Source organism: Micromys minutus (assembly GCF_963924665.1).
Source record: "Micromys minutus genome assembly, chromosome: X".
NCBI lineage: Eukaryota > Metazoa > Chordata > Mammalia > Rodentia > Muridae > Micromys > Micromys minutus.
In genome coordinates, this window is record NC_137970.1 from 30,098,060 (window position 1) to 30,117,789 (window position 19,730).

Below are 19,730 nucleotides of genomic sequence, written 5' to 3' on the forward strand. Positions count from 1 at the left end.
ATATGCCATTTCTTTTCTGGAGGAGAAAGAGGTGTGTTTGCCTAGGCCCTGCCAAGCTAGGTTTAGGAACATCATCTCTGTCACTCTGCCAAATCCTGAGCACCCAACTTTCTTTCCGTCAGATGCTACAATCAGCCATGCTGAACACCCTGTCTTTCATAAATGTGTTGTTTTGTTCCAGTTCTCATTTGTACAGAAGCAAAGGGAAATGCTTTCATCAAGCCCTCCTAGTGCAGAAACATCTTGACATTAGTTTGTACAAAAATAACTAAAGGACTAAAACCTAAACTGATGCAAAAAAAAAAAAAAAATAACTGTGATGACCTCAGGTTATAATACAAAAGTCTTTATGGAAACTGGGGGTTATTTTTATACAAACCATGGCAACTATGGGCAATAAATTATCCACCCTGCAGCTGATCATAAAGGAGCTGCTTGTGAAAGGATATAAAACCACACCATTACTAACCACAGACACATGTGATGACAGATACAGGATGTTCTTACTGGAGAAAATGGATCGTATACTTGAATGTGCCTTGAGGACTGTGTACGAATAAAAATGGCTTTACACAATTATTCCAGTAATGATAATTTAATGCTTTTTATACTAAAAAATAATTTATACCTAACTAGCATTTTATGCTTCGATAGGAATGTAAAATCGCACAATTGAAAAAATTCACAGGCACAGATTTTAATAGATTACTTCCTGTCTTCTAAGGACATTTCTGTCAGAGTAATCAAATTGTGTAGAATAGAGAAAGGGGGTTTGTGTTCCAAGACATCATTCCTCTTGGACCATGACAACTTTGAACAAAAAATATTTTCACAAAATTTCATTTTAATTTATCTTCTTTTACAAAGCACATTACATAAGATTTTTTAATACAACTTTAGAAAATGAAGCAAAAAAAATTCTCCATAGATTCCTGTCTGAGTCCATGCTGAATGCAAAGGCATTTTAATTTTTAAAAAGTGGGCAGGGTATTTCCAAGCTTTTCAATATTCTTGATGGGTCCATTTGGTCAAGAGTAAAGATGGCGGCTGTTTGGGCAGTGGCTCATCCAGTTCTGTGATGTACAATCTTCCTGCTGGTTAGCCCAAGGGACAGTACTGAAGCTGGATATAGCAGCTTACTTTTCTATCATCACTTTCTCTCTGTCTGTCTCTCTGTATGTGTCTCAATCTCTCCATTTCTACATCTCCCTCCCCATCTCTCTAACCCTAAGCCCTCTCTTAGGGGAAGATATCAGCTCTCTATATTCCCTGTTACTAGCACCCACTGAAGATGTTCTGATTTCTCAATTTCAATTTGTGCATAAATGTCCTATATCATCATTAGGGATTTTCTTGATAAGTAAATGAAAAATTAAGACATCCGAGATCCAGTCCTCATGGTTGCAATAGGTGGTAGGAAATGTCTGAAGGCTTCAAGTGTAATACAGAAAGGCTTAAGCACAGTGAAGGGGAACAGGAATGCTTTACATTGTTCACAGAAACCTTGTGCTCCTGCACCAAGCACACTGAGACCATGGCTGCTAAAAAGGCAAATATCTTCATATATGGGAATGAAGAATAATTTCTTCATACATTCCCTTCCTTTAACTGTGTCCCCACCCCTGAAGTCTAGGGTATTAGGACTCTGTAAATCCTTGGAAAGATGCGACAGCCTCAAGCAGAAAGGACAAGTATGCAATTGAGAACAAAGCATGGGGATGAAGACAGGAAGAAAAAGGAAGAGACATTTATTAGTTATGTTTTCAGTGATGAATAATGGAAAGTTTTTGCATCATTCCTTCGGTGTCATTAATTCTCATTCTTTGTGGTAGTGAAAATCTATTAATGTTTAGTAATTTCACTATAAAATGCAGGAAATAGACAAAGCAGCAATTTAGAAACACATCACACATTATTTGGGGGATCATTAAGGGACCACCCCTCAACCTCTACCCCATCAACAATCTTGCAGTACAGAATGCCCCCTCCCCATTTTCAGCTAAAGATGAGAAAACAGTTACATAGTCTAAGGCGGAACTGTTCATGTACTATAAAGAGAAAGCAGACAAGCAAACATAAGTTTCATTGGGAAAGAAAAAGCAATTCCATAAGTGCAGGAAAGATCCAATAGCTACATTTCCACAAGACCCTCCTCCCATTCTCCTAGATCTGAGGAGGGGGTTACAAGTGAGCAAGGCAAATGACACTGTGAATACAATTTAAACAATAACTAACACACACACACACACACACACACACACACACACACAACCCAGTGCAGGAAATAATCCAATTCCCCCCCGTTTTTCACTTGCATTTTATTTTTATTTATTTTTGCTTTAATAATAATGCATATTCTGTTCACGCAATAGGTGTAAAAGGCAGGAAGCAGGGGTTTAACTTGGCTGATGATAAAACAATCAAGCTGGAATGACATTTCTAGTTTCGTGAACAACCTCAAAGCAGGAGAAACTGAAAAGTCACAGCTGATACCAAAGAGCAGGCCAGACTTCTCAGCTGTCTCCTCTTAGGACCTTTGGCTAGGGCGAGAGAAGCTGTGAAGACAGCGGCCTCTAGTGGACAGGGATAGGTGGCTGATTTTTATTTATTTATTTGGAATCATGGTAGCTGCATCACAAAAGCTCCAATCAAGAGGGTGGTAGAAAGAAGGCACAGATCATTGCAAATACCAGATTTTTTTCTTTCTCTTTTTGTAAATATACCATCATATATAAGCTAAAATTTCTCATAGAGTGGTGGGAGTCGGCTGGCAGGGAAAGAGAAGGGTTGGACCTCAAATTGCATATGTAATAGAATCCTAAAGGGGAATACAAAGCCAGGCGGCGGGCGCTTGTTCCGTTTGCAGCAAGTGAGCAAGACACTTGCTTCTGACTAGGTTAGCACAAACACTAGGGGCATCTGTGATAAAACACGATTTAAAAAAACATAAAATTATAAAGCCTATAAACGAATAATCTGAAATTACATTTTGTTAATGGAAAATATCATCAAAATAGTACTACTATGGACTAAACTGCCTGAGTTTTCATTTCACGGGAGATCTCAAGGTAGAAAAGCCTTTAGCACAATTATAAATCACAACCACTGCAGACGCAGGACAACACCATGGGAAAGAGTCTCCTCTTGGATGGAATTTGTGTTGTGCTATTAAGACTTTTGTGCTAAATGTTCAAACAGGGACATGATGAATCAAACCTTTAATTTTTTTGGCACAAGATGATTTTTGACTGGGGCAGAATAGCTGAGTCTTGGACTCAGAGTGAATCATGTGACATTTCAATGATCAAGTATTTATTTTGATTGAAGAGATTTCTTTATGTCGTTCACTTCCATCTGTACAGAGGGGAGAAAAGCAGGAAACACAGACGTTACAAAATGGTTGCATTTTGAGAGATACAACTGGTAAAATGACATCTGAATGAAGAATTAATAATAATGCTGAAAACAAAATGAGCCTAAAGACAGGCACACAGGTACAGTGCCCTGACAAATGGTGTGCCTAGTCATTGCCAGGTTCCAAGGTTCCAAAGTTAATCAGATGCCTCAGCGATTCTAGATTCCTGGTCAGAAGGCAGAGCAGGCAATCATGACCATCTGAGGGTGATAGAAGGCAGCAGCTTTGGGTGAGCCCAAAAGGTGGGTGTCCGTAGTCCCACCAGGATGTTGAATCATTCCTATCCTCTTTCTAAGAAGGTTGGGTCCAAACTGAATAGACAGGAAAGCCAGTCTTCAGTCATTTGGAATGATCCCTCACAGAATCTCCATAGAGGTGGGGACAGAGCTCGGAAGCCTTGGAAGGAGCAACAAGGCCATTGGGGAGAAGTAAAAAGTTGAAATGAAACACCAATGTGTGTATCTGTGGTCCCTGGAGGAGAACTCAGCTAGCAACAGTCTCCTGCATGCCACATCCTCTGGTACTTAATATGGATGAGGCATCCTATAGAGTAGCATCATCCTAACAACTAACTGGAGGAAATGCTTTTCAGTGGATATGTTTACAATAAATAAAGCCCAACTAAGTATGTTGATTCATCTCTTCCTTCCTTGAGACCTTTTGGAACTCAGGGAAGGACAGAATATAAAGATTCTCAGACATTTTGTGGCAGTGATCATTGTTTTCTTTGTTTCCCCTTTGTTTCAGACAGAATCTCACTTGGTAGCTCAGGCTGCTATGCGCATCACTGGACAGTCAGAGCCCAGGTTTGGCTGGATCCTGTGATCCTCCTTCCTCCACCACCCCCCTCCTCCAGGGCTGGAATTAAAAAGCAGGACACCATGATCAACAGCAACCTTTTCTTTTCAACCTGACACCGACTTTGCCTCCATTCCCAACTGAACCCAGGCCACATGGACGGACACTGAGGGACCTACCTGCAACCGGAGCCGGATCTTTTTCTCTTCATCCAATTCTGACAGTAACTGCTTAATCTCACGTCTGAAAAGCAAATGCCAACGGAATCAAATCAAAGCCCAGAGTTTCCCAATCCGAGATAAGAAAGTCTAGTATCAATAGGAAATCCATCTGACCTTTTTTCCAAAGAAAGTATGGACCAAATGTAATTTCTTTTCTTTTCTCTCCCTCTCCCTTCATCTCCCTGCATACATGATGAGGGGTTGTGGGGAGGAGCATGCATTGTGTGAAGGTCAGAGAACAACTTTAGTAGAACTGGTTCTCTTTCCACCTTTACATGGGTTCTCGGGATTGAACTCAGGTCATCCCTGGTTTGCATTGTTGGGTGGTGTGCTGATTAAGTTTTTGTCACCTGATACAAGCTAGAGTCATCTGCAAAGAACTTCAATTGAGAAAGTGTCTTCATTAGATTGGCCCATAGGCAAAGTCTGTGGACTGTTTCGATTAATGATTGATGTGGGCAGCCCAGCACACTGCACACATATGGTGCTACCCCTGCCAGATGGGTCGTTTGATACATAAGAGGCTGAGCACCTGAGCTTCCTTGGTTCCTGCATTGGTTTCTCTTGATGATAGTCTGTAACCTATAACCCAAACAAACCTTTCTTCCTACGTTAGATTTTGTCATGGTCTTTATCACAGCAAGAGAAAGCTACCTAAAGATAGGTGGTGGCAAGCCCCTTTAGCCCTGAATCATCTCACACCCAAACACACTTTCTTTGCCCCATGACTTCTTAAGATTTATTTTGGACAGAAAGGTTTGCTATTATTTGAGAAGATGTCACCAAAATATGTAGCCTTCAAATGTCAGTTCCGGAAATGACCTTAGTGTGATCACCTAGGTTAAATTTCTTTCAATAAGAGAAGACAGGGAAACTAAGGCACAGAGAGGCGGACTAATTCTCCCAATAACTAGACTCAAAGCACCCAAGCTCATATTCTGTCATCTTTCCTCTAACTTCTTTTTATAACAGGACCACTGGGTGCCTATAGAATAATTTTTATTGTGGACAAGTTTTGTGGATTTTTTGTGTTCATGTGTATGTGCAAGTTCTTGTGTGTGCATTTTCATATAGAGGCCATGGGTTGATGATATCAAGTGTCATTCTCAACTTCTTTCTACCTTAGTATTTGAGAGTGGTCCTTCCACTGAATCTGATGCTTGCTGATTCAGGTAGACTGGCTGACCAGTGAAGACCTGAGATCCTCATTTCTGCCTTCACAGTGCTGGGGTTACAGATGCTCGAGATTTTTACTCAGATCTTCATGTATGTGTAGTTAGCACTTACTTACTAAGCCATCTCCCTAGACTTACTACAGAAATTTTTACCACTCTATATATACTTCATTTTTATACAGAAGTTAATTTCAAAACAGGGCACTGGTATGTCTTCTTACAAAAATCCTACCTTAAGATAAGCTAACTGGACCTTAACCACATGAATTAACAATATAGAAATGAAGTTTGAAAGAAAACAAACATAGGACCTACAGCCTAATGCATTTTTCAACTTGAAATAATAAAGTTGAATGAAACTACTTATTCTGAAACACTGGGACTGTTCTTTGAACTGGTCTAAGATCTGTATTTCTTTTGTTTGGAGGTATTAGATATGTACATCTGTAAAATGAAACAACAAAAAGAAAAAGGCTTCAGACACAGCACGGTGAATACAGAACTAGCGACTGCACACTAGTTCAAGTCCAGATGAATCCAGTGATGGCCCCTATACTTGAGACTGTCCTAGCGCTGATGTCCACACTCTGCTTATTTGATATAAACTAGCGATGATTCATTAGCATAGTCATTTAAGCTAATATTACACATCCACATCTGTATGGCTACCACTCAGGGCTTAGGAGAGCCATGAACAGTGAGGTCCTAAACCAGCATCCAAGCCTCAGGAAAATTTGGCAGGCACGGCCTGAAATGGGCCATGGTCTAGGAAAAGAAAGTCAGTTGGGGAAGATGGTCTAAAGAAAGCTACTATGTCTTGAGCTAGTGAATAAGGGCATCTGTCTACAAGGTAAAAGGGAGATGGGCCAGTTGGGGGAAAATTCAAGGCAGAGCAGGGAGGTGAGCCTGCTTCGGAAAGCAGGCATATTTGAGGAGGGTATTTGGGACAGACATAAATTGAATGCTACAAAGAAAGTGACACCAAGGGAAGGTATAAGACTGAAGAGAACTCACTGACCTTGGGTGGCAGGATGACCAGGCTAAAGAAGGCTATGAGACACAAGGATTTGAAGAGGGTGATTAACATCCTGTGTTACTGATTAAATAAGATGTTGGGGAAGGAGTATTGTGGCCAGTTGCAGGCTTTAAGGCACAGTTGCCTGTGGACTCAGGGACAAAGTCAGGCTATCAGAGTTGTGGGGAGTTTCCAGCCTGCTTCTTCCCTCTCAAACCAAATATAAAGACCTGGATCCAGACAAGTCAGGTCCTAATATGGTCCTGTCCAGAAGGCTGGATGTCATGGAATCATGGAGTCACTCTCTTGGCAAATGACATGCTCAACTGGATAATAGATGTCCTTTGGGTACCCAAATCTAGAGTCATACAGGAACCAGAAGCCTTAAGGAGTTTGGGGGAGCCTGGGCAGCCAAGGAAACTTTCCAATGTAATCTCACCCAATCTGCACATTTATGTGTTGAATCTCTTCCAGTCAGGATGTAATTTGAAGAATCCCACTTTTACCCATTGTCTAGCCAGAGTGGAACAGAGCCTGCTTAGACCTACACTGTTCAATGCCAGTTCCTTGGAACCATTTTCCTAGAACACGTTAAAGAGTTCTGTGGTTACATGTGTTTGCAAAACTGCATATGCCATCTTCTCTATCTGCTACTGTGAGGTGAAGACTTCAAAAAGTCCTTCAGAGAACAAACTAACTTTGTTTCACCCAATTATTCCCCAAAGTGTCTGACCACAAAATACATCAGGCCTCTCCATCCTTGCAAGAAAGGCAAGTATCAGTCAATACAAGCTGCAGACCCTAGCCCCCAGGCTGCATGATTTTAGCCATAGCTCTCACCATCACCCCAAGCACCTTCTTAACCAAGGTGGCCAAGTGCCCAGGGAGATGATGAGCCACCAGGCTGTTCAGTTGCTTATGAAGCTGCCTGATATTCCATCTGCCAAAGTTCCCTGCTCCTGGTTATTCTAGGTCATTCCCCCCCCCCCCCCAAATGCTCATGAAATGCTTCCCTCAGAAGTAGCTCAAGATTCTTTTCAGAAAGAGCTCTCAGTTCATAGTCTCTGGCCCTCAGTTACTCTAAGTGCTGCCTACTGCTAATCCTTCCACCAGCTTTCTCACCGGAAACAGCATCCCAGGTAATCCGGCAGTAGGATAGTTTATTTTTGTTCACAGGCTTTTCTTCTCACTCGAGTGCTCCCTGAGGATAAGCGATGTGAAAGTATGTATGCCAGCATGCATTAGAAAAGACCCCTGAGTCTCATGATGAGGACATCTTCCTGACAGCAAAATCTAGGGTTTAAAAATTCCCTACACTTTCTCCATACCTTATAGCCCCTTGATGCAAGCCAGTTGTTTTATCTATCATCTAAACTAAGAAGCTATATTTTTCTCCTAACACTAGAGAAAAAAAAAATGAGTGCTACAAATGGTACTAGTGAGATGGCTCATAGGTTAAAAGTGCATATAATGCTCTTCCGGAGGATGTGGGTTCCAATTCCAGTAGCCATGTTGAATGGGTCACAGCCACCTCTAACTCCAGTCCTGGGGGACTGGATACTTCTAGTCACTCTGTGGTCCCTACACACAAGTGCGCAATGCCTCCTCCCTGAAACACACACACAATCGAAAGTAAAATCAAAAGAATTTGTAGATGTGCTAGGATTGTCTGGCTGTTGAATGTTCCCTGAGAGTTCACAGGTTAAAGGCCTGACCTCCAGCCTGTGGTGCTTCTGGGAGGTTGTGGACTTTTAGGAGCCTAGTATAAGGAATATTGTGATGCTTACCCCCTTGCTGTCACCCTTTTGCTTCCTAGCTGCCATAAGGTGAGGAAGATTCCCCCTTAACATGTTCCTTGCCATGATATGCTGCCTCAGCCTAAAAGATCAATTCCCATGAACTGAAACCATGAACCCACATACGTACTCCCTTTTCTTTTTTTTTTCTTAGATACTCTGTGTTTACATTTGAAATGTTATCTTCTTCGTCCACCCCGCTCCCATCCCTCTTCCCCCTCTACTTGTCTTCACAAAGGTACATTAGCTCCCAATCACCCCCTCCACCCCATTGCCTTGGCATTCCCCTACATTGAGAAAATGTGCCCTCCCCAGACCAAAGGCCTCTTCTCACATTGATGCCAGACATTGCTATTGTCTGCTACATATGCAACTGGAGCCATGGGCCTCTAAATGCGTGCTCCATGGTTGGTGTTCTAGTCCATGGAAGCTGTGGAGGATTTGGTTGGTCGACAATGTTGTCCTGCAACCCCTTTAATTCCCCCTCCCCAGCACCATTACTGGGGTCCCTGTGCTCAGTCTGATGGTTAGCTACAAGTATGCTCAGCTGCATGACTCTGGCAGAGCCCCTGAGTAGGCACCCCCATCTGGTTCCTGCCAGCAAGCACCTCATAGCATCAGTGATAATGCTTGGGTCCCTCGCAGCATTAGTGATAGTGCTTGGGCCCTGTGGCTGCACAAGTGGTGGATCCCCAGGTGAAGCAGCTCCTGAACGATCCCATCTTCAATCCCAGCTCTTCCACTTGATCCTGTACCTCCTCCCATGAGTGTTTTGTTCACCCTTCTAAGAAGGACTGAGGCTTCCACATTTTGGCCTTCCTTCTTTTTGAGCTTCATAAGTTCTGTGAATTGTTTCTTGGGTATTCAGAGCTTTCTGGGCTAGTATCTGCTTATTAGTGAGTATATACCATGAGTGTTCTTTTGTGATTGGGTTACCTCACTCAGGATGATATTCTCTAGGTCCATCCATTTGCCTAATAATTGCATGAAGTGATTGTTTCTAATAGCTGAGTAGTACTCCATTGTGAAAATGTACCACACTTTCTGTATCCATTCCTCTGTTGAAGAACATCTGGGTTCTTAGCAGCTTCTGGCTATTATAAATAAGGTTGCTATGAACATGGTAGAGTATGTGTCCTTACAGTATGTTGGACCATCTTTTGGGCATATGCCCAAGAGTAGAATAGCTGGATCTTCAGGTAGGACTACGTCCAATTTTATGAGGAACTGCCAGACTTATTTCCAGAGTGGTTGTACCAGCTTACAGCCCCACCAACAATGGAGGAGTGTTCCTCTTTCTCTACATTCTCAACAGCATTTGCGGTCATCTGATTTTTTTGATCTTAGCCATTCTGCCTGGTGTGAGGTGGAATCTCAGGGTTGTTTTGATTTGCATTTCCCTGATGACTAGTAATATTGAGCATTTCTTTAGGTGCTTCTCGGCTATTCAGTATTCCACAGTTGAGAATTCTTTGTTTAGCTCTGTACCCCATTGTTAATAGGATTGTTTGATTCTCTGGAGTCTAATTTCTTGAGTTCTTTGTATATATTGGATATTAGCTCTCTATTAGATGTAGGATTGGTAAAAATCCTTTCCTAGTCTGTTGGCTCCCATTTCATTTTCTTGACAGTGTTCTTAGCCTTACAGAAACTTTGCGATCTCATTAAGTCCCATTTGTCAATCTTTGACCTTAAAGCACAAGCCATTGTTGTTCTGTTCAGGAAAAGTCCCCTTGTGCCTATGTGTTCTAAACTCTTCCCTACTTTCTCTTCTAATAGTTTCAGTGTACCTGGTTTAATGTGGAGATCATTGATCCACTTGGACTTGAGCTTTGTACAAGGAGATAAGAAAGGATTGATTTGCATTCTTCTGCATGCTGACTGCCAGTAGAACCAACACCATTTGTTGAAGAGGCTGTCCTTTTTCCATTGAATGTTTTTAGCACCCTTGTTAAAGATCAAGTGATCATATGTGTGAGAGTTCATTTCTGGGTCTTCAATTCTGTTCCACTGATCTATCTGCCTATCTCTGTACCAATACCATGTGGTTTTTGTTTTGTTTGTTTGTTTGTTTTTGATCACAGTTGCTTTTTAATATATCTTGAGGTCAGGGATGGTGATTCCCCCAGAAGTTTTTGTTTGTTTGTTTGTTTGGTTGGCTTTTTGTTGTTGTTGAGGATGGATTTCGATATTCTAGGTCTTTTGTTATTCCAGATGAAATTGCATATTGCTTTCCGACTCTATGAAGAAATGGGTTGGAATCTTGATGGGGATTGCATTGAATCTGTAGATTGCTTTTGGTAAGATGGCCATTTTAACAATGTTGCTCCTTCCAATCCATGAGCATGGGAGATCTTTCCATCTTCTGAGATCTTCTTCCATTTTCTTCTTCATCGATGTGAAGTTCTTGTTATACAGATCTTTCACTTGCTTATTTAGGATCACACCAAGGTATTTCATATTGTTTGTGACTATTGTGAAGGCTGTTTCCCTAATTTCTTTCTCAGCCTGTTTATTTTTTGAGTAGAGAAAGGATGCTTACTTGTTTGGAGTTAATTTTATAACCAGCCACTTTGTTGAAGTTGTTTATCATCTGTAGTTCTCTGGTGGAATTTTTGGGGTAACTAAAGTATACTATCATATCATCGGCAAAGTGATATTTTGACCTTTTCCTTTCCAATTTGCATCTCTTTGACTTCTTTTTGTTGTCTAATTGCTCTGGCCAGGACTTCCAGTACTATATTAAATAGGTAGGGGGAGAGTGAGCAGCCTTGTCTAGTCCCTAATTTTAGTGGGACTGCTTCAAGTTTCTCACAATTTAGTTTGATGTTGGCTATTGGTTAGCTGTATATTGCTTTTACTATGTTTAGGTATAGAACTTGGATTCCTGCTCTTTCCAAAACTTTTAACATGAAGTGGTATTGAATTTTGTCAAATGCTTTATCAGCATCTAGTGAGATGATCATGTGCTTTTTTTCTTTGAGTTTGTTTATATGGTGGATTACGTTGATGGATTTCCATATATTGAACCATTCCTGCATCCCTGGGATGAAGCCTACTTAATTATGGTGAATCATTGTTTTGATGTGTTCTTGGATTTGGTTTGCAAGACTTTTATTGAAATTTTGCATCAACGTTCATAAGGCAAATTGGTCTGAAGTTCTCTTTCTTTGTAGGGTCTTTGTGTGGTTTAGGTATGAGTGCAATTGTGGCTTCAGAGAACGAGTTGAACAGTGTTCCATCTGACTCTATTCTGTGGAATAGTTTGGAAACCATTGGTATTAGGTCTTCTATAAGTCTGATACAATTCTTCACTAAACCCATTTGGTTCTGGGCTTTTTTTTGTTTGGGAGTCCTTTGATGACTGCTTCTATTTCTTTAGGTGTTATGGGATGGTTTAGATGGTTTATCTGATCCTGATTTAACTTTGGTATCTGGTATCTGTCTAGAAAGTTGTCCATTTCCTTCAGATTTTCCAGTTTTGTTGAATATAAGCTTTTGAAGTAGGATCTGATGCTTTCTTGAATTTCCTCAGTTTCAGTTGTTATGTCTCCACTTTCATTTCTGATTTTGTTAATTTGGATACTCTCTCTTTGCCCAATAGTTAGTCTGGCTAAGGATTTATCGATCTTGTTGATTTTCTCAAAGATCCAGCTCCTGGTTTTGTTGATTCTTTGTATTTTGTTGATTCGTTTTGTTTCTACTTGGTTTGTTTCTGCTCTGAGTTTGATTATTTCCTGCCATCTACTCCGCTTGGATATATCTGCTTCTTTTTATTCTAGAGCTTTCAGCTGTGCTGTCAAGCTGCTAGTGTATGCTCTCTCCAGTTTCATTTTGGAGGCACTCAGAGCTATGAGGTTTCCTCTCAGTACTGCTTTCATTGCATCTCATAGATTTGGGTATGTTGTGCTTTCATTTTCATTAAATTCTAAAAAATCTTTAATTTCTTTCTTTATTTTTTCTTTGACCATGTTAGCATTGACTAGCGCACTGATCAGTTTCCATGTGTATGTGGGTTTTATATTGTCTTTGTTGTTATTAAAGACCAGCCTTAATCCATGGTGATCTGATAGGATACATGGGATTATTTCAATCTTCTTATAAATGTTGAAACTTGTTTTGTGACCGACTATATGGTCAATTTTGGAGAAGATACCATGCGGTGCTGAGAAGAAGGTATATTCTTTTGTTTTAGGATGAAATGGTCAGTAGATGTCTGTTAATTCCAATTGGTTCATAACGTCTGCTAGTTACACCGTGTCTCTGTTCAATTTCTTCTTCCATGATCTGTCCATTGATGAGAGTGGGGGGTTGAAGTCTCCCACTATTATTGTGTGTAGTGCAATATATTCTTTGAGCATTAGTAAGGTTTTTTTTTTTTTTTTTTTTTTTTTTTTTTTTTTTTTTTTTTTTAAGGCATGTGGATGCCCTTGTATTAGGAGCATAGATGTTCAGGATTGAGAGTTCATCTTGATAGATTTTTCCTGTGATGTGTAAAAAGTGTCCTTTCTTATCTTTTTTGATAACGTTTGGTTGAAAATCTAATTTATTCAATATGAGAATGGCTACTCCAGCTTGTTTCTTGGGACCATTTGCTTGGAAGGTTTTTTTTTTTTTTTTTATCTCCCAGCCTTTTACTCTCTGAGATGAGTTTCATGTATGTAGCAAAATGCTGGATCCTATTACGTATCCAGTCTGATAGTCTGTCTCTTCATTGGGGAATTGAGTCCATTTATGTTAACAGATATTAAGGAATAGTGGTTGCTGTTTCCTGCTATTTTTGCTTTTAGTGGTAGAATTATGTCTGTGTGCATTTCTTCTTTTGGTTTTCTTGCTTAGTTATTTTCTTGCTTTTTCTAGGATGTAGTTTCCCTCCTTGTTCTTGGTTTCCTATCTATTATGCTTTGTAGGGCTGGATTTGTGTTCAGATAGTGTGTAAATTTAGTTTTTTCCTGGAATATCTTAGTCTCTCTATTTATGGTGATTGAGAGTTTTGCTGGGTATAGTAGCCTGGGCTGACATTTGTGTTCTCTTGGGGTCTGTATGATGTCTTTCCAGAATCTTCCAACTTACATAGTCTCTGTTGAGAAGTCTGGTGTAACTCTGATCGGTCTGCCTTAATATGTTACTTATCCTTTTTCCTTTACTGCTTTTACTATTATTTCTTTGTTTTGAATATTTATTGTTTTGACTATTATGTGTTGGGAGGAGTTTCTTTTCTGGTCTCATCTATTTGGGGTTCTGTAGGCTTCTTTTATGCTCATGGTCATCTCATTCCTAATGTTAGGGAAATTTTTTTTGTATGTTTTGTTGAAGATATTCATTGGGGCTTTTAGTTGGTATTCTTCACCCTCTTCTACACCTATTATCCTTAGGTTTGGTCTTCTCATTGTGTCCTGGATCTCCTGGACATTTTGGGTCAGGAGCTTTTTTTGATTTTTGCATTTTCTCTGATTGTTGTGTCTGTTTTCTATGTTGTCTTCTGCCTCTGAGATTCTCTCTTCCATCTCTTGTAGTCTGTTGGTGATGCTTGCATCTATGACTCCTGATTTCTTTCTTAGGTTTTCTATCTCCAGGGTTGTCTTTCTGTGATTTCTTTATTGTTTCTATTTCCATTATCAATTTCTTCACCTGTTTGGTTGTGTTTTCCTGTAGTTCTTTGAGTGATTTCTCCTGGTTCTCCTGTAATTGTTTAAGGGGAGTTATTCATGCGCTTCTCAAAGATCTCCATCATCATCATGAAGTATGATTTTAAGTCTAAATCTTGTTTATCTGGTGTTTGGGGATATCTGCTACTTGCTGTGGTGGTAGAACTGGGTTTTGATGTTACCAGGTTGTCTTGGTTTCCATTGGTTGCATTCTCAAGCTTTCCTCTTGCCATCTTGTTATCTGGGTTTATAGATGATCTTGTTGTCTCTGACTGGAGCCTGTGTCTCCTGTGGGTCTAAGGTTCCATGGGCTCAGGAGGAAGATTGCTTCTGAGTCTTCAGCTCTTTGCAGACAGGTAGTGAGTTCTGATGGCAGTGACTAGGTTCTGTCTCCATGGTCTCAGGTATGAGAGCTCTTGTGAGGCTTTTCTGGGAGCTCAGCCTTCTGCCTGCAGGTCCTGAGTCCTGATGGAGGACACCTGGACTTCTCTCTGGGCCAAAAAGGAAAAAAATGGCCCTTTTTTCAGAGAGCACCACATTCCCTGCTCTCCGAGTACTCCCAGCGTTCCTTTCTCGGATAGCCAGTGGGCTTGTGTGTCAGGCTTTCCTTTGGCTCAGGTAGAAGAACACTTGTGAGGCTGTTCTCTGGGAGCTCAGCCTTTTGTGGGTAGATCCTGAGTCTTGGTGGCGAAGATCCGGCCCTCTCTTTGAGCTGGAAAGGGACCCACTTCCTTTTCTATTTTGCTTTTATTTTGTATGTATGAGTATTGGTATGCTTGATGTGTGTGTAGCACATACATGATTGGTGCCACATAGGCCAGAGGGGACATTAGATCCCTTGAAATTGGAGTTAGACACAATTGTGAGCTGCTATGTGGTTGCTGGGAAATCAAACCCTTGTCTTCTGGAAGCGAAACAAGTGGAAGCGAAACATAGTGTCTGAGCTGTCTCTCTAAGCTGCAAGCCTTCCCTTTTAAAACGTTGATTTTTTTCTCAAAATTCTGCCACAGTGATAAAAAGCTAGCGAGATGGCTAAGCAGGTAAAAGTGTTTATTGCTAAGCCTGATAACCTGAGTTCAATCCCTGGGACCTCACACTATGGGAGGACAGGACCAACTCCTGAAAATTATCCTCTATCCTCTGTTCACTACACACTCACACACTAACTATAACTGGAGGTTTTGAAGAAGCTGATTGACATAGAAATATTATACAGTCTATGGATTTTTATTATCTTTTTAGCAGACTACTGAGACTGTCCTGGCAACTGATTTATCACTGTATACTGTGCTCTTTGGTACACTGTAGGCTGAAAACACACACACACACACACACACACACACACACAGGGTTTGGGTGGCAGGGATGTCTTGTTATCAGACACCTATGAAAAGAGAAGGTGGAGAAGCTTCAGAGCCAGGGATCTGCAGTCAATACCCACTTCCAGCACTTCTGCCATTACCAATCAGATGGCCTAGTCCACCCTCCAGGCAGAAAAAAATCCCAGCTTTCAGAACTAGGCTATGGTTACCCAATGGAGAGCCACCTGGAAACAGCTGTAAAGTGTCCCTGGCACTCACTTCTGCTGGTCCTTCATGGTCTCAATGATGGTCCTCAGCTCACGGACTTGCATCTTAAGCTCCTCGATAGCAGCCTGGCTGCTCACTGCAGGCTCCATCTTTGGTTTTCCTTCTGTGCTGAACAGAGATGGAGAAGTGGCTCGTCCAGCTGTTCCCAAAGAGGATGACATGGGGGAGGATACCACCGAAGAGAGAGAGGCTGGCCCACTGCTGGCAGCTGCCATGATCCCTGGCTTGGGTGGCAGGGATGTCTTGTTATCAGACACCTGTGAAAAGGGAAGGTGGAGAGGCTTCAGAGCCAGGGATCTGTGCAGGGATTGCCTCCCTGTCCTGGTAAGTCAAACCTTCCTTTTATGGCCAATCCCACACCTGTCTCCACACACTCTAATCATTTATTCCCTCACTCACAAGCCATCTATGGCCAACTTGGTTCAGACAAACCCCTGACCAAGGGCTACCTGTCTGTATTTTAAATTTCGTCTTCTTTCTAGATAGACACAGAGATGCAAAACAGCTTGCCAGGTCCTACAAACCCTGAAGTAAGCAAGACATTTGCATGGTACTTAGGACCTTAGAACTCACTGGGGGCGCTGGCAGACAGACAAGCAATACACTGCAGCACAGGAGGCAGACTGCACAAGAGGGAGGAAGCACAGAGAGTCCCAGAAACACATCTAAGCATCCACATCGCAGGATGGAAGAAGCGAGCAGCCAATGGTCCCCTCTTCTCAGAGGGAAGATACTATAGGAGAAAAGCAACTGGAGGAGGGAGGAGGGGCGGAGAACCTAGAAAATGGCCTTGAGACCAGGAAGCAAAACACAGTGGGAACCACCCCTCAGATAAAGGGAGGAGGAGAAAGTTAGGCTGGCAGTGAGGAGAGAAGGTGCAAATGGCTGTACACCCTGCTCATGGTTGCTGTGGTGGGTAAAAAGGCCTGAGAGTTGGCAAGCCTGGAGTTAGACAGAACTTCTGAGACTCTGACACAGTGAAAACTAGAAACTGGTGGTGACCTAGAATGAAGACTATTTTGAGACATGTGGGTAAGGCAGGTCCAAGCTAGCAAAGGCCATTAGGTATTACTCCTGGTACTGGAGTGGGAACTGGGTAATGTCAAAGTTGTTTCTGCCCTCATAGATCACACTACCCACTGTCAAGGAGATGAGGGCCTAGACAGACTATAGAAAAAGAAGGGGAGGGAGGGGGTAGAGACAGAGAGAGACACAGAGAGAGACAGGGATAAAACACAGGATCATAGGAGGGGAGGGAAGAAGGCAAGAAAGTCGGTACCTTTCATTGAGGTGAGCCCAGAGTGTCATTTTGGTTTTGAATTTTAGGAACCTTAGGGATAGCTGAGAGGGTATACCTAGTAGGCAGAGCAAGTAACTAATATAAGATTGGCCAAAGAAAATGGAGGTCATAGTGTGGGTAAGAGAGATGAGAAGATTAATTCTAAGTCAATGAGGCAAGAAAAGAAGGGAGAGAGCTCTTGACAATTGGGAAGAAGTAGTGAGGGAGAGAATGAAGAAAAACCAGTGGAAGGGCTGAGCTGATAGAAATCCCCAGAGGAAAAGAAAGGCTGGACAAGTTCGTCAAATGGGGCTGAGCGAACCTATTTGGTAGGACAAGCATGGAGACAGTGACCCAAAGGTGAGAAGCCAGTTGATGGATGACAACTGAGCGATGTGGCTGACAAAGTCAAGATTCTTTCCGCAGATGTGGCTGAGGCTGAGAGATGGAGGAGCGGGCTTGTGGATGCATGCAGCAGCTTCATGAGGAGACAGGATGGAAAGGAGCTGATGTTAGATGGGAGATGTTAGGGGAGGTGAACAGGCTGAAGACGAAGAAGTGTTCAGAGGAAGACAGGAACTGGGAATCAGTCTTGGGAGAGATGGAATGCAAGTGCCCATGTGGATGGCTAGGTGTAGAGGAGGCAATACAGTGGGACGGGACTTTGGGAGCAGAGAAGGTGAGTGACCGGGTGGAAAACAGGGCTGGTGGTGAAGCTTGGCCCAGGGACCATGGGATTTCCTCCAGCAGCAGGCGCTCAGCCGGCCATCCCAGGGAAAGTGCCAAGAAGGGGTTCAGCTGGCACGGCAGCAAGGAGGTAGAGTCTAGATTCAGGCTGCACTAGAGGCAAAGACTGGGCAAAGCATGCCAAAAGCAGATGGGCAATCGTTCCTAGTCTCTCTGTTAGCCTTTTCTCTGCCAAGTTACCATTGAGGAAAAGCATTCTCTGCTGCCAGGGAGAGAACCCTGTCAGCCAGCCTAGGCTTCGTTGTTAGTAAGAGTTCTACTAGGGAGGGGGTAGGTTGCAGGGTGGGAGATCTGACATTTACAGAGCTCTGATCCCACCATGGACATCAGCTTACAAAGTAAACTGATCAGCTGTCACATACATTGAACCAAGCAAGAAACTGAGGTCTATAGGGCAAACTCCCAGAGTCTTAGAACTAATCACCAGCAGGACTGACATTCAGTTCCCCCTTTACCAGTTGGATCCTCAGTACAGCACTGTGAATGTGGCTGACGGAGCTCAAAGATCTGTGATCCTCTCTTGTTCACTTTGCTGATTATATTACATACCTCAGGACCCATGCCTTCTTGCATTGTTCGTTCTATCTTACCTCTCATGAGCCACCAGGGCCCATAACACTAGCTTCAGGGTACTTTTTAGATCAATACTTATTTCACCATTTTCTGTCTGAAGATCTCTCAGACTAGCCCACTGCAGCTAACAAGTATGCTTTTAGTCCCTCACATAGTCTAGGTCACCACACCCCTTGATCAAATTAGTTCAAGTGGAATGTCCTGAAGGAATGAAATATACAACCTGACAACTCCAGGGAACTGAAATAGGCTAATGGAATAGACCCTGGAGATCAGAAACTTGAAAAATCACTATTCGCCAGTAGGTGTCACTGTAGAGACATCTTTGGGGTGTCTGAGAATGGGAAACTGAAGTTATGCCTATGGCCATCAGAAAACCAAACAATAAAACTGGCCTGAATCCAATTTCAGTAAACAGAATCCTTTGAAAAGGAAGACCGCCTTGGTTTGTGGGTAATTAAAATTGATATGTTTTATAGGATCATGTTCTGCTTACCGTGTCAAATTTTCAAGAAAATCCGTAATGCAAACACTCAAATCTATGAGGAGAAAAAACATCTCATCCAACCTTTGATTTCTTTGTGCTGACAACTGCTTCAAATGACTACTGTTCTGTGCTGCTAGATGTTAAAATGTTGCTAATGTTCCAAGAAAACAATCCGACTTGATGGTTTTCTTAGTAGAAGATGGAATTTTAAAGTTGTCATTTATTTCTAGGAAGATCTGAGTGTGTATAGGATTCTTCCTCTTCAAAACTAAATGCAGTAGATAAACAATGCTCTTTTTGTGGTGGGACCTCACCCAGGACCTTGCACATGCTAGGCAACTGTTCTTCCACTGGCACACACTTCTGCTTGTCACCCACTTCTCTCCTTTGGCGTTTCTGTCTCTACCCTCTAATCCCTGTGTACATGAGTCTCTCTGCATCTCTTTCTTTCTTGAGACAGAGAACATCCACTCACTATGTTATCCAGGCTCAAACTCCTCAAAACAAGTGATTCCTCAACCTCCTGAGAAGGTAGGACTGTGGGTGCTCGCTATCACAACAATATTTTCTTTGTTTCTCAGAAACAAGTAGATTAAATCAGTTTTAATCATTCCTTGGGCACTGAATGAAATTAAAATGTTTTGAAGTATAAATTTATTCTAGAGCATGAATCCAAGTCAACTTTTCCTTAAGAGATAATGTAAGTATAAATTTTTTTTTAAAATGGCCAGTTTTGAATATAAAAGGTAAGGTCTATGAGCAGAGAGCACAGGATGTAATGTAGTCTGTCTAGATACACTGGTTTTTAGTTGATCAGGAGACAGGATGAAGAAGCTGACTATAAGAGAAACTGGAAAAAAAACCACCTGTGTGCACAACTTAGAGACTTTGCAACATGTCTTAGGAATTCTGATGACTACAGTAATCACTGTCACTAAAGAATAACAAAAATCCATACCCATTGTCTGTTTATCTACCTGGCTTGGT

General features: G+C 41.9%; 1 protein-coding gene across 3 annotated transcripts in view; it reads right to left on the reverse strand.

The window, feature by feature from the left end:
- Positions 1 to 1,807: 1,807 nt before the first annotated feature.
- The window catches only part of SH3KBP1 (SH3 domain containing kinase binding protein 1), a 338,970-nt gene continuing 321,047 nt past the window's right edge, over positions 1,808 to 19,730 (reverse strand). For all 3 annotated transcript variants that reach the window (XM_080909667.1, XM_080909666.1, XM_080909668.1), the window contains 3 exons: positions 15,649 to 15,914; positions 4,393 to 4,456; positions 1,808 to 3,354 (listed from right to left, as the gene is read on the reverse strand). In XM_080909667.1, the coding sequence (XP_080765793.1) occupies positions 3,313 to 3,354; positions 4,393 to 4,456; positions 15,649 to 15,914 (372 nt within the window). In that variant the 3' untranslated portion in view covers positions 1,808 to 3,312. The remainder of the gene's footprint in view (positions 3,355 to 4,392; positions 4,457 to 15,648; positions 15,915 to 19,730) is intronic.